This window comes from Bubalus bubalis, chromosome 13, assembly GCF_019923935.1.
Source record: "Bubalus bubalis isolate 160015118507 breed Murrah chromosome 13, NDDB_SH_1, whole genome shotgun sequence".
Classification (NCBI taxonomy): Eukaryota; Metazoa; Chordata; class Mammalia; order Artiodactyla; family Bovidae; genus Bubalus; species Bubalus bubalis.
The window spans coordinates 59,996,590-60,012,161 of record NC_059169.1 but is presented as its reverse complement, the minus strand read 5'-3'; the positions used below and the strand labels follow the sequence as shown (position 1 = coordinate 60,012,161).

The window sequence follows — 15,572 nt, the reverse complement described above, 5'->3', positions numbered from 1 at the left end:
TAGACAGTATTAAAAAGCAGAGATATTACTTTGCCAACAAAGGTCCGTCCAGTAAAAGCTATGGTTTTTCCAGTAGTCATGTATGGATGTGACAGTTGGACCATAAGGATGGCTGGGCACCAAAGAATTAATGCTTTCAAACTCTGGTGCTGGAGAAGACTCCTGAGAGTCCCCTGGATGGCAAGACGATTAAATAAGGCAATCCAAAAGGAAATCAACCCTGAATATTCATTGGGAGGACTGTTGTTGAAGCTGGAGCTCCAATACTTTGGCCACCTGATGTGAAGAGCTGACTCACTGGAAAAGACCCTGATGCTGGGAAAGATTGAGGACAGGAGGAGAAGCGGGTGACAGAGAATGAGATGGTTGGATGGCATCACTGACTCAATAGACATGAGTTTGAGTGAGCTCTGGGAGGCAGTGAAAGACAGGAAGAGTGGTGTGCTGCAGTCCATGGTGTCGCAAAGAGCCAGAGACGACTGAGTGACTGAACAAGTGAAAGCCACAGAACACCAAAGACAAAGATCAATCTTAAAAGCAGCCAGAGAAACAGCAGACTGGCTACAAAGGACCCACGTGCGAGTGATGGCTTATTATCCAACACAACCGCAGTAACAGAAGAAAGGGCACAGGGGAACGGCACTGCTGTGATGAGAAAAAGGCTCACAACCCAGACTCCAACACACAATGCGACTATGTCTCAAGAACAAAGCTGAAATAAAGCATCTTTACAGGGAAACCTGAGAATTTGCCACCTCACTAAAAAGGAAATTCTGAATGATATACTTCCGGAAGAATAACAATGATCTCCATTAGCAGGGTCCAGAAGCAAAACAAAATAGTGAGGAAATACAGGGTTTGAGTTAATGCAAATGGTAACCGCATAAAGTAAAGACAACATCTGAGCTGCAGATTTAAAAGGAACGACAGAACAAAGCTACTGGACAAAAGAGCATCAAATTGAGAAAGGGATACATTCTCAGGTCCTTAAATTTCAGGATATTGATTAATTAGCCATGGTTAGGTAAGCATCACCAATCCAATGGACATGAATTTGAGCAAACTCCGGGAAACAGTGGAGAACAGAGGAGCCTGGCATGTGGCAGTCCATGGCGTGGCAAAGAGTCAGACAAGACTTAATGACTAAACAACAAGGTTAAGCATGCATGTTAAAATGTTTAAAATAACCGTTAAGAAACAGACACGGAGACCGAACTTCCAAAAGGGTTAGGGTTAGAAAAAGAAAAATGGGAGGGGGAACAAAGGTGCAAAGCAGGAAACATGGGCTCGATCCCTGGTCGGGAAGATCCCCTGGAGCAGGGAATGGCAACCCACCGCAGTATTCTTGCCTGCAAAATCCAATGGATAGAGGAGCCTGGTGGGCTACAGTCCACAGGGTCACAAAAGAGTCAGTCACGACTAAGCGACCGACAACAAATCCTGAAAAATGTCAATGTAAATTTCTACGTGGTTTGAAGATAAAGGTTGTCAAACTGGGAGAAAAAGATAAGCATATCCTCTTCAAGAGAAACACATCAAAAGATGAGGACATGGAAGTACTGAAAGAAAAAAGATGAAAAACACTTATGAGGCAAACACCAAATGAAAGCTAGTATGGAAGTGTTCCTGTCAACAGATGAACACTGAGGCAACAAGCATTCCTAGAGATAAAGAAAACTTTACCAAGAGAACATGACAAGTCTAAACCCGCATACTTCTTACTGACATGGCCCCAGACTATAAATAGCAAGAGCAGGCAGCCCCACAATGAGACACTGTTGCACTCAGAGGGAAGCGTTTCATACCCTCCCTTAGTAGATGACGTATCAAGCAGACCAAACAAAAAAAAGGAAGGGAGAGAGGGAGGAGATATGTGAAAAGCACACAGGATTAACTGATGTATCTATTTCTTCTTTAACAGATATAAGTGAAAGTGTGAGTCACTCAGTGGTGTCCAACTCTTTGCAACCCCATGGACTCTAGCCTGCCAGGCTCCTCTGTCCATGGGATTCTCCAGGCAAGAATACTGGAGTGGGCAGCCATGCCCTCCTCCAGGGGATCTTCTTGAACCAGCGGTCAAACCCAGGGCTCCTGCACTGCCGGTGGATTCTTAACCATCTGAGCCACCAGGGAAGCCCCAGTAGATATGAAGAGAATAATATACCCTCCAATCAGAGCACGTTTATCCTTTTCTCCATTTGTGAAAACTGAACATGAATCTGGTCTTAGAGTTAAGCCTAAAAATATTTCAAATGACTGTTATACAGACCAGTCGTGCTAAGCTGGAAATCAATAACAAAACACAAGAACAACACACAAGTACACTAAGTCACAGTGAAAAACGTATTTTTTAAAGTGAGTCCCAATCACAAAACAATCTAAAAGCTTCTGCTGTAGAGAAACTCTTACAGATGATCACTGTGACACGTGTAAAAAATGTTCACAGAAGCAGGGACTGTAATAGCAAAAAGCCAGTAGTGACCCAGAGGCCCACTACCAGGAGGCTGGGCAAAGGCACCACCGTACAGCCCCGAGACAGACTGTTGCAGGAAGTGATGATAGATTCATTAAAGCTGCACACAGCAACACAGATGAGTTTCAAATCAAATTATAATCATATTCATGGTACAGTCCTGTTTATATGAAGCCCTGCTGCTGCTGCTAAGTCGCTTCAGTCGTGTCCGACTCTGTGTGACCCCATAGGCGGCAGCCCACCAGGCTCCCCCGTCCCTGGGATTCTCCAGGCAAGAACACTGGAGTGGGTTGCCATTTCCTTCTCCAGTGCATGAAAGTGAAAAGTGAAAGTGAAGTCGCTCAGTCGTGTCCGACTCTTCGCGACCCCATGGACTGCAGCCTACCAGGTTCCTCCATCCATGGGATTTTCTAGGCAAGAGTACTGGAGTGGGGTGCCATCGCCTTCTCCGTTATATGAAGCCCAGAAGAATACAAAACTATACAGTATATATTCAGAGACACATTCATACATTATAAAATAATGAAGAAAAGGGGGCGAGGGAGAGGATTCAAGAAAGCTATTCACTCTGGTGAGAACAAAGCGGGGTCCTCTTGGGGAGACACATCCAGGCAACCAGTCAAGCTCTCTCTCTTAAACACAGATATTCTGACTGATGGTTATACCTTTCAGGTATGTTAAGAGCTTTTTTTTCTTTTTATGTATGTTATTCAATGTTCCATAAGCTCCCAAACCTGGGGATCTATACCTGAGCTGATTATTCATTAAAAATCTAGACAGACCCTGGCTTTCAACCAGTCATTCCCTCCCTCTCATGGAAAAGAATGATTTCTGACTTGTATTTTCATAATTTAAAAACACCCCTGAAATGAAAATCCTTCGAGTGCCCTTTCTGCTCCTGGCAGGCTGCCTGTGCTGCTGGATTGAGTTATGTGTCATGACTGACCCCAATGTCCTAAGACTCATAATTCTCTGGAGGGAAAGGAGGGTTGGCCATCAGATGTACCCACGAATAAGCTGCACAGAGAGATGATCAGAGATTACTGGAGTCACGATGGCATGCCTGCCACCTGCCTCAGGATCCCTACTGACCAGCGTCCACTAAGTGCCAGGGGACCAGATGGCTCCATCCTGCTGTAGAGCGCCAGCACAGAGACTCGATGGAGGCGTAAGAGCAACCAAAGCACCAAATTAGACCAGAGGTATTTGAATGACATTTTGGCAAGTTTTTTAAACATTCACCTCTGGCTTCCCTGGTGGCTCAGGAAGTAAAGAACCCACCTGCAATGCAAGAGACCCAGGTTTGACCCCTAGATCGGGAAGATCCTTCTCCAGGGGAGAAGGCAACTCACCCCAGTATTCTTGCCTGGAAAATCCCATGGACAGAGGAGCCTGGTGGGCTACAGTCCATGGGGGTCACAAAGAGTCAGACACAACTAAGTGACTAACACTTTCACTTTAGTAATATAGAATTCTACTATTTTCTGTTAACCAATCATAATATAATGGTATTAAGTGAATAATATTACATAAACACAAAAGTAAAAGATGTTTATCAGTTTTCACAATGAGTAGCCAGACAAAAAATAATTACGATTAAAAGCCATAATGGAAATATGATTAACCTAACACTATAAAATGGAGAAGGCAATGGCACCCCACTCCAGCACTCTTGCCTGGAAAATCCCATGGATGGAGGAGCCCGGTGGGCCGCAGTCCATGGGGTCACTAAGAGTCGGACAAGACTCAGTGACTTCACTTTCACTTTTCAGTTTCATGCATTGGAGAAGGAAAGGGCAATCCACTCCAGTGTTCTTGCCTGGAGAATCCCAGGGATGGGGGAGCCTCGTGGGCTGCCGTCTATGGGGTCACACAGAGTCAGACACAACTGAAGCGACTTGGCAGCAGCAGCAGCAACACTATAAAATAATTACCTACAGTTTGGGGGTTACGTGGAGTGATGTGCTAAGTGGAAGTGCAAAGACGCGGGGGTTTTCATCTGCCAGCCTTTGTCTTCTGGTTAGTGCATTAAACCTATTTATGTTTAAGGTAATTATCAATGTGTACGATCTTATTACCATTTAAAAAGACACAGTTTCTTGATTACAAAGACTTTTAAGCAAACAAATTCATGACCCACCTCATGTTTTAAATCTATCGTGAAGTCAGATTTCAGGGATTCACTCTTTAATCTCTTTGTAAGCCTAGAAAATAAGAGATAATGTGAGGTTTTTTAAAAACCAAAACAGGCATCAAACAAGAATAATACATTCTTGAGACTTTCTAATATTTGAAAACAAAAATAGAAATTTTAAGGTAAAAGTAAGACTTTCATTTCCTTAAGGCAAAGGACTATGAAAACAGAATTATTTGTGCACCAGGAAATGAAGGTAAGACCTGTTGCAAACATAGGTTTCACTGTTTGAACACCTGGAAAATAACATAAAACACAATATGACACAATAAATGTCTTTCAAAAAGCCATAAAGTGTGTGAACTCTTGATAATCCTTGACTGAATAACAGAAAGGAAAAGCAAAGAAGCTTGCACAACAAGGAAACACAAGCTGCCGCGTTTCAGTCTCCTGTTTTTAATGACCCTGATGAACTACAGTTTGTGGAGTTTTCAGGGGGAGAGAGCAGATGGTTGCAGGAAAGAATAACAGTTTCAAGTTATTTTCTTGCTTCAAAAAATTATTAATGGCTCTTTTCAACACAGAATAATGCCCCAAACCCCACCAGGCTCTAGAATCCCTGGCTCCTCAGCACCCTCCTGCCACCTCCAGAGCACACCCCTGGCCTAGTTCACCCCGACCCAACCTTCGCCTGGCAGCCTTTTCTGGGCTTCCAGACTTTCCCTCAAGACTAAACAGAAGCTTCCTCTGCTCCCAGAGTGGGAAGCACAGCCCATTCATCCATCACACACAGCAGCCCCACAACACCCTCTAAACGGCTCCTGCTGTGTACCCCAACGCGGCCCACTGCCCCCCAAACCTAGTGCTCAGTGAGCAGCCTGGATGGGTGAGAGCAAATACCAGTGTATTCCTTGATTCCAAGCTGAGAGAGAGAATTACACACTTACCAAGAACACTCAGATGCCACACGGTTCTATGCTTGTTACAGGACTAGAGGTAGGACCCCTCATTTCAATTACAAACCTCCTAATAAATATTCCCTGGTGGCTCAGATGCTAAAGAATCTGCCTATAACACAGGAGACCCGGGCTCGATCCCTGGTTCGGGAAGATCCCCTGGAGGAGGGCATGGCAACCCACTCCGGTATGCTTGCCTGGAAAATCCCATGGACAGAGGAGCCTGGCGTCCATGAAGTCACAAAGAGTTGGACATGACTAAGCGACTAACACTTTCACTTAATAAATATTTTAACTGCAAAGAAATCACAGTGATTTTAAAAAGAAAAGTTTTCAAAGTCCTTACTGAGTTTTCAGCCTGGCTGAAGCACAAATATTTCTTTTTTAAGAAATTTTATTTTAACTGGAGGATAAATATAATATTGTGCTAGTTTTTGCCATGTATCAACATGAATTGGCCACAGGCATACGTGTCCCCTCAATCCTGAACCCCCCCACTTCCCTCCCCACCGCATCCCTCCAGGCTGTCACAGGGCACAGGCTTTAGATGCCCTGTGTCATACAGAGATAAAGGAGGAAGACACAGGTTGTAATTTACGTTTAGTTATAAAGCACTGGTTTTTACGGCTGATACGAATGTGGCTTGACGGCCGACAGTCCTAAAAAAGCCCGAAAGAATCTCTGTCACATTCCTGCTGGGTATCTGCGCACGGACCCGTGAGCAGGAGTGGGTGAGGATGTTACATAAAGAGACTGCATTCTTAGTACATTCCTGATATATATTGAGGAAAAAACCTGCCCTGGCACAGAATCTTGCCCAGCTCGAATTCTGCTTGGTTGAAGCCAGTTTTTATAAATAAACTCTTTCAAGTTAACTTTGGAATCTGGACTCATGACAAGTGCCTTCAAAATCTGATCAGACCATATTCAGACTCCAAAGACCAAAAACAAGTCATACCTGAGCTTACCGCCACAGGCAAGAAACAGGGGCTGTGATCAGATGCCAATGTCAGACGGCCATGCTACCCCTGCCCCTCAATAGACAATAAACACCTCTGAACTGCCACCCTAAACAGGCTCTCTACTCCTGACTTTCCAAGTTTCTTTCTCATTCAGTTCTTGTACATTTTCCTTCGAGGAAAACCAGAGAAGGACAGAAAGTGACAGCCACTGACAGACTCTCTTTAAGATGAGCACTGATTGACTGGAGACAGATCAGTGTGTACGCTGGCATCTGTAAGTGGCTGCCTTTAGCAACCCATGGACTCTGCCAGAACCAGTGATGGTTAATCAATATCATGAACTTCCCCTGGATGAGTCAGCTGCATGGGATACCCGCAGCCTAGCCCAGTCATCTTGCAAAGGAGTCCCAGCTCTAAACGTGTGCAGGGGGAATTCATCTAACTGAAGAGGCAAGTCCCAGCGATGGGGCCCAGGTGTCATTCTTCTGTACACAACCAAGGGCTATACTCGAGGGCTTTTCAAATGCGAATTTCAGGAACCAGCAAGGCCAGAAATCCCAGTTATTTCATGAAAATATTTCTTCATTAAATATTCAGTTCCTGGCAAATAAGACTTCGACATTCAGCTTTCAGTTCTAATCACACAAGCAGCTAGACTGGAAACTTGCAACAAATGGCGAACCCCTCAGTTCTGTATTAGGAAAACTTCCTACTGACTTTTCTAATACCACTTGTGAGATAAGTCAACAGAGTAAGATATTGGAGAAAATCAAGATAAGGTTTGCAGGTAGAAAAACAACAGAAGAAACCAATAACTGTGTTCTGTAGTAACACTTATTTGAAGAAATCACCTTATTGAAAATTAACAAGCATTTATCCAAAAATGCAATTTTTAAAAATTGATGTTAGGGTTAGGAGAACACATTAGATGGATCACCAGGAAACGTTGGAAAGTGTTAATTCAACATTCACTAATGCAAAGAACTGACTCACTAGTAAAGACCCTGATGCTGAGAAAGACTGAAGACAGGAGGAGAAGGGGACAACAGAGGATGAGATGATTGGATGGCATCACCGACTCGATGAACATGAGTTTAAGCAAGCTCCGGGAGTTGGTGATGGACGGGAAAGCCTGGCCTGCTGCAGTCCATGGGGTCACAAAGAGTCAGACATGATTGAGCAAATGATGCAACTGATGCAGAGTATATTTCCAGTGAGGAAGCATTTCTGATGAGAAAGCTTAAGAAAGTGAGTATCATGAGATGTTTTAAGTAACCAGTTTCTCTGGTGACTTGAGTAGAAGAAATGACAAAATGTGGTCCACTGGAGAAGGGAATGGCAAACCACTTCAGTATTCTTGCCTTGAGAACCTTGTGAACAGTATGAAAAGGCAAAAAGATAGGACACTGAAAGATGAACTCCCCAGGACGGTGGGTGCCCAATATGCTACTAGAGATCAGTGAAGAAATAACTCCAGAAAGAATTAAGAGACAGAGCCAAAGCAAAAACAACACTCAGTTATGGATGTGACTGGTGACAGAAGCAAGATCCAATGCTGTAAAGAACAATATTGCTATAGGAACCTGGAATGTTAGATCCACGAATGAAGACAAATTGGAAGCGATCAAACAGATGGCAAGAGTAAATGTTGACTTTTTAAGAATCAGCAAACTAAAATGGACTGGAATGGGTGAATTTAACTCAGATGACCATTATATCTACTACCGTGGACAAGAATCCCTTAGAAGAAATGGAGTAGCCATCATAGTCAACAAAACAGTCCAAAATGCAGTATTTGGATGCAGTCTCAAAAACAACAGAATGATCTCTGTTCGTTTCCAAGGCAAACCATTCAGTATCACGGTAATCCAAGTCTATGCCCCAACCAGTAACGCTGAAGAAGCTGAAGTTGAACAGTTCTATGTAGACCTACAAGACCTTCTAGAACTAACACCCAAAAAAGATGTCCTTTTCATTATAGGGGGACTAGAATGCAAAAGTAGGAAATCAAGAAACTCCTGGAGTAACAGGCAAATTTGGCCTTGGTGTACAGAATGAAGCAAGGCAAAGGCTAATAGAGTTCTGCCAAGAGAACGCACTGGTCATAGCAAACACCCTCTTCCAACAACACAAGAGAAGACTCTACACATGGACATCACCAGATGATTGACACTAAAATTAGATTGATTATATTCTTTGCAGCCAAAGAAGGAGAAGCTCTATACAGTCAGCAAAAACAAGACTGGGAGCTGATTGTGGCTCAGATCATGAACTCCTTATTGCCAAATTCAGACTTAAATTGAAGAAAGTAGGGAAAACCACTAGACCATTCAGATATGACCTAAATCGAATCCCTTATGCTTATACAGTAGAAGTGAGAAATAGATTTAAGGGATTAGATCTGATAGACACAGTCCCTGATAAACTATGGATGGAGGTTTGTGACATCGTACAGGAGGCAGGAATCAAGACCATCCCCTAGAAAAAGAAATGCAAAAATGGCTGTCTGAGGAGGCCTTACAAATAGCTGTGAAAAGAAGAGAAGCCAAAAGCAAAGGAGAAAAGGAAAGATATACCCATTTGAATGTAGAGTTCCAAAGAACAGCAAGGAGAGATAAGGCCTTCCTCAGTGATCGGTGCAAAGAAATAGAGGAAAAAAAATAGAATGAGAAAGACTAGAGATCTGTTCAAGAAAATTAGAGGTACCAAGGGAACATGTCATGCAAAGATGGGCTCAATAAAGGACAGAAATGGTATGGACCTAACAGAAGCAGAAGACATTAAGAAGAGGTGGCAAGAATACACAGAAGAACTAGACAAAAAAGATCCTCATGACCCAGATAATCACAATGGTGTGATCACTCACCTAGAGTCAGACACCCTGGAATGTAAAGTCAAGTGGGCCTTAGGATGCATCACTACGAACAAAGCTAGTGGAGGTGATGGAATTCCAGTTGAGCTCTTTCAAATCCTAAAAGATGATGCTGTGAAAGTGCTGCACTCAATATGCCAGCAAATTTGGAAAACTCAGCAGTGGCCACAGGACTGGAAAGGTCAGTTTTCATTCCAATCCCAAAGAAAGGCAATGCCAAAGAATGCTCAAACTACCGCACAATTGCACTCATCTCACACGCTAGCAAAGTAATGCTCAAAATTCTCCAAGCCAGGCTTCAACAGTACGTGAACCGTGAACTTTCAGATGTTCAAGCTGTTTTTAGAAAAGGTAGAAGAACCAGAGATCAAATTGCCAACACCTGCTAGATCATTGGAAAAGCAAGAGAGTTTCAGAAAAACATCTATTTCTGCTTATTGACTATGCCAAAGCCTTTGACTGTGTGGATCACAATAAACTGTGGAAAATTCTGAAAGAGATGAGAATACCAGACCACCTGACCTGCCTCTTGAGAAATCTGTATGCAGGTCAAGAAGCAACAGTTAGAACTGGACATGGAACAGCAGACTGGTTCCAAATAGGAAAAGGAGTACGTCAAGGCTCTATATTGTCACCCTGCTTATTTAACTTATGTGCCAAGTACATCATGAGAAACGCTGGGCTGGAAGAAGCACAAGCTGGAATTAAGCCTGCTGGGAGAAATATCAATAACCTCAGATATGTAGATGACACCACCCTTATGGAAGAAAGTAAAGAACTAAAAAGCCTCTTGATGAAAGTGAAAGAGGAAAGTGAAAAAGTTGGCTTAAAGTTCAACATTCAGAAAACAAAGATCATGGCATCTGGTCCCATCACTTCATGGGAAATAGATAGGGAAACAGTGGAAACAGTGGCAGACTTTATTTCTGGGGGCTCCAAAGTCACTGCAGATGCTGACTGCAGCCATGAAATTAAAAGATGCTTACTCCTTGGAAGAAAAGTTATGACCAACCTAGACAGCGTATTAAAAAGCAGAGACATTACTTTGTCAACAAAGGTCCGTCTAGTCAAGGCTATGGTTTTTCCAGTGGTCATGTATGGATGTGAGAGTTGGACTACAAAGAAAGCTGAGCACAGAAGAATTGATGCTTTTGAACTATGGTGTTGGAAAAGACTCTTGAAGAGTCCCTTGGACTGCAAGGAGATCCAACCTAAAGGAAATCAGTCCTGAATGTTCATTGGAAGGACTGATGTTGAAGCTGAAACGCCAATACTTTGGCCACCTGATGCAAAGAGCTGAGTCATTTGAAAAGACTCTGATGCTGGGAAAGATTGAAGGCAGGAAGAGAAGGGGATGACAGAGGATGAGATGGTTGGATGGCATCACCAACTCAATGGACATGAGTTTGAGTAAACTCTGGGAGTTGGTGATGGACAGGGAGGCCTGGTGTGCTGCAGTCCATGGGGTCACAAACAGTGAGACACGACTGAGTAATTGAACTGAACTGAGCAGAAGAAATTCATAAGTAACTATAAATCGTTGCCCTACCTACTGAGTCATCAGTCAAGGAAAGGAGACACGGAGAATAAACATTCCTGCAGTGGGCGCTGCTGACTAACCACACAAGACAGAGCCTTCTAAGAGAATTCTGATTTTGATTAATTTTTTAGGTCAATAAAGAGGTCTCCAGAGTCAGTTAGTTTGGTCCCAACTGATGCCCTAAAGTTCCCTGGCAGCTGTTTATGGTTCAGAGGTTGTGGACGCCTTAAGTTGTCCCCATCAAATTTAACTGGATAGGATCCAACTAGACACATCCCAGGTGCAGGGCCTAAGAGACTCGGGTTCAATCCCTGGGTCGGGAAGGTCCCCTGGAGCCTCTAACCGTGGAGTATGCTAATCCTTAGTCTCTAGTGCGTTTATGTCAAGTTGCTTCAGTCGCGTCTACTCTTTGAGACTATGGACCAAGGCCTGCCAGGCTCCTCTGTCCACAGGATTCTCCAGGCAAGGACACTGGAGTGCCAGTGTTGCCATTTCCTTCTCCGATGCACGAAAGTGAAAAGTGAAAGTGAAGTTGTTCAGTCATGTCTGACTCTTTGCGACCCCATGGACTGCACCCCATGGCTCCTCCGTCCATGGGATTCTCCAGGCAAGAACACTGGAGTGGGGTGCCATTGCCTTCTCCAACCTTCTACATCTACAATGGGCTAAAAAGCTTTTCAGGGCTCCAACCCCTAGAAACAGGGAACTTAGTGTAAGAAATAATAGAAACACTTTAATCTTTGTAGAAATAAAAACCACATTTGCATTATCAACTCTCCATTCCTGAAAGAACAAAAACTCACAAATAATCTGAATTATTTAGGTTAAGAGGACTGTCAATAGCCATATTTCCCCTGAATTACAATTTACCTTCTCCTTTCACATCACAAAAGCATCACTGGGATTATCACACAAATAGCCAGGTATGATTATCTACAGCATCTTCTGCCCGGGCCCCGTTTAAACTCGTGTATATATCCATGAACATAACCAGACATCAACCCAGCCCCACAGGCATGCTGCGGATTCATTTCCTTACTGACAAAGTCACACCTGGAGATCACCAGGTCCAGGGACAGCAGTGGTCACCCTCCTGGGTATACAGTCCTGAGCACTCATGGGGCCTCCTCAGTCTCACAGTTCATCATTCACCTCATTTTGCAGCAGGTGAGGAAGAGGAAGCACAGAGCAGCTGAGCCCTGAGACAGGACGAGTAAGGATGGAGCCTCTGTGTCTGGCTCCTGCTTCCCGTCTCCCTGCTCTACCACTTGCTGTCTCTGCTAAAAAGCTCACTCAGATCCACCAGTTACAAGACTTAGCGAAATAAAAGGTGATTCATACACAAAATGAAATGAAAAGAAAGTCTAATACATTCTTACTTGTTTACCAGTGGGATACTAAGGGCCCAGCCGGCAGCCAAGTCAGGATATTTAAAAGCTGTAGGATTTTCAGAAAAGGCATAATGGTGAATTATTGTAGATTCTTCGTCATGTAATGCTTTTCCTAAAAACCATTCCTGTTAAATAAAGATAGAAAAAAAATTTAAAAAGCCATTCAGGCAAGACCGAAAACAAATAAGTACCATTAGTTTTAGTTAAATATTCTGAGTGATAAAGCATAAGCACCGATTATATATTTTTAAAGAATTTTAACAAAAATATGATACTCATATGATAATGAATACAGCATAATCTTTGTCTATGAAGAAAGCAATTTAAGATCACACCATCAGGATGAACAAAATGTTAGTCATTACATTATAAACACAAAAATGTTATTTTATAGAATATTTCCTATCAAAATACTATTAAAGAAAACTGTTACTTTTTTTTTTGCTAAGTTCAACATTTATTTAATGAATTTAGGAACAAAGTGATAGTCTATGAATACAACTTGAATATAAAAACAATCAAATGTAGAAATTTATATACTAATTTATTTTTACTGGCTTCCCTGATAGCTCAGTTGGTAGAGTCCACCTGCAATGCAAGAGCCCCTGGTTTGATTCCTGGGTTGGGAAGATCCACTAGAGAAGGGATAGGCTACCCACTCCAGTATTCTTGGGCTTCCCTAGTGGCTCAGCTGGTAAAGGCTGTGCCTGCAATGTGGGAGACCTGGGTTCGATTATTTTTAGTGACCAAAGCAGAGTCAGTAGGCTGAAGGATGACACACTCAAATTAGGATAATTCAAGAGGTTTATTTGCCAAAGGGACCGTAACTCTCCCAGGTACGAGGGGTCAGGAAAGAGCCATGAGTGACATGGCAGGAGCCAGCATGGAGCCCATGGCTGCAGAGCGGTCCCCACCCTCTGGTGCTTGAAAGATGAGAGGAAGGAGAAAACAGAAAATTCCTGCCAGAATCAGTGTTTATTTTATTCATTCATTTAATTAACATTTATTATGTTATCAATTAACAAATTGATGGCTGGTGGCTCAGACGGTAAAGCGTCTGCCTGCAATGAGGGAGACCCGGGTTCATTCCTGGGTTGGGAAGATCCCCTGGAGAAGGCAATGGCACCCCACTCCAGCACTCCTGCCTGGAAAATCCCATGGATGGAGGAGTCTGATAGGCTACAGTCCATGGGGTTGCAAAGAGTCGGACACAACTGAGCGAATTCACTTCACTTCACTTTAACATTTAACATTTATCCCATACCAGGTGGGAACAGAGCTTATACAACAGTGGGGAGACAGAAAGCAAGCAGGAAAATAAAATGAGTTCAGATAGTGACTGCATGTGCTACGATGAAAATAAAACAGAGTGATGGAGACCACCCTGGAAAGAGAGGGACCCTCTTAGGAGATAACCGCTGAACTCAGCTTTAAGATCACTAAGCTGAGCACACATCTGGGGATGAACAGGTGGGGCAGTTGATATCAAGTCCCTGAGGTGGGGGAAAAAAAAAAACAACTTGATATATATTTGATGAAAAAATTTAGTCTGGTGTGGCTGGAAGATACTGGATATGGGAAACAAGGTACAAAAGAGAAGCCGAAGAGAGACCAGGGTTCATATGTCACAAGAGAACAGCCTGGGTCAGACCCATCTCCCACCAAGAATAAATACAAAAGCTGGAGAAATTCTTAGAGCAAATGATTGAGGGCATCGGAAAGCAACAGGCAAACAGGATGTGAGGGTTAACATCCCAGAGGGCAGGGGAGCCCACCCATGGGAACCTCATATTCATCTTCTTTACCCTCGAGGAATTTGCTGGTTCTCAGAGCAAAGGAAAAGCTATGACAAACCTAGACAGTGTATTAAAGCAGAGACATCCCTTTGCCGATAAAGGTCCATATAGTAAAGCTATGGTTTCTCCAGTAGTCATACACAGCTGTGACAGCTGGATCATAAACAAGGCTGACTGAGCACCAAAGAATTGATGTTTTCGAACTGTGGTGCTGGAGAAGACTCTTGAGTCCCTTGGACAGCAAAGAGATCAAACCCGTCAATCCAAAAGGAAATCAACCCTGAATATTAAATTGGAAGGACTGATGCTGAAGCTCCAATACTTTGGCCACCTGATGCAAAGAACTGACTCATTGGAAAAGACCCTGATGCTGGGAAAGATTGAAGGCAGGAGGAGAAGGGGATGACAGAGGACGAGATGGTTGGATGGCATCACTGACTCAATGGACATGAGTTTGAGCAAGCTCCGGGAGTTGGTGATGGACAGGGAAGCTTGGCATGCTGCAGTCCATGGGGTCGCAGAGTTGGACAAGACTGAGCGACTGAACAAGAGCAAAGGACAGCACATAACAGAGAGTGGCAACTGGGGGCTCCTGTTTGGCTGCACCGCAGAGACAGAGCTGGAGCTGGAGGCTGCCATGGAGGTCGAGGTTGACAGGGATCCCAAAGGAGTGATGCCAAAATTCTACCTGCAATCTCCCTTCAACTCCTAGGCTACACAAAAACCAAGAGAAAAACAGAAGAACCAAGTGGAAAACAGCAGTGAGGTGGCTAAAATCTAAGCAGAGGGAAACTTCAGCAGTAGTTCTGAGCCCAAGCCTGGAGTACAGGGTCTACCGGGGGAAAGGGTCTACGGATAAGGGCGGTCTGTAAACAGACCTACCCAAACAAGGTCTACAACCCCGGAGAAGATCAAATGTTCCTGTAGGAAGGGATACCACCCACAATCTCTTCAGTTTTTCACATCAAACAGCTGACATTTAGTGAAAATTAACCCTGCACACCAAGAAACAGGACCACACCAAAAACAGAAAAATGAGAACTAGAGCTTCACAAATAAGATTTTGCAGTTAAACTATAGTTAATATGGTTAAGAAAATAGATGAAAAGATGATTTTTACCAAAGAACTAGAACCTATAAACAAGAGCCAGATAGAAATTCTAAAACTGAATAATGCGATAGCTAAAATTAGGAATTCAAGTGAATATCAGACATTAATAATATTGGGTTGGCCAAGAAGTTTGAGTTTGTACAGAAAAACCCAAGTGGACTTTTTGGCCTACCCCAATACAAGAGATACCAGGGCTTCCGCTGGTAGCTGAAGCTGGTAAAGAATCCGCCTGTAATGCAGGAGACCCCGGTTCGATTCCTGGGTTGGGAAGACCCGCTGGAGAAGGGAAAGGCTGATAGACAGGGATGCCATTTCTGGGAAGCGGGAGACTGAGGTG

General features: G+C 43.5%; 1 protein-coding gene across 1 annotated transcript in view; it reads right to left on the bottom strand.

Annotated features, from left to right (window-relative positions):
* B3GLCT (beta 3-glucosyltransferase) overlaps positions 1-15,572 on the bottom strand; it is a 121,408-nt gene that overhangs the window by 47,374 nt on the left and 58,462 nt on the right. The window contains exons 7-8 of the mRNA XM_044927321.2: positions 12,317-12,453; positions 4,614-4,677 (exon numbers count right to left, since the gene is read on the bottom strand). Coding sequence (XP_044783256.2) covers positions 4,614-4,677; positions 12,317-12,453 — 201 coding nt within the window. The remainder of the gene's footprint in view (positions 1-4,613; positions 4,678-12,316; positions 12,454-15,572) is intronic.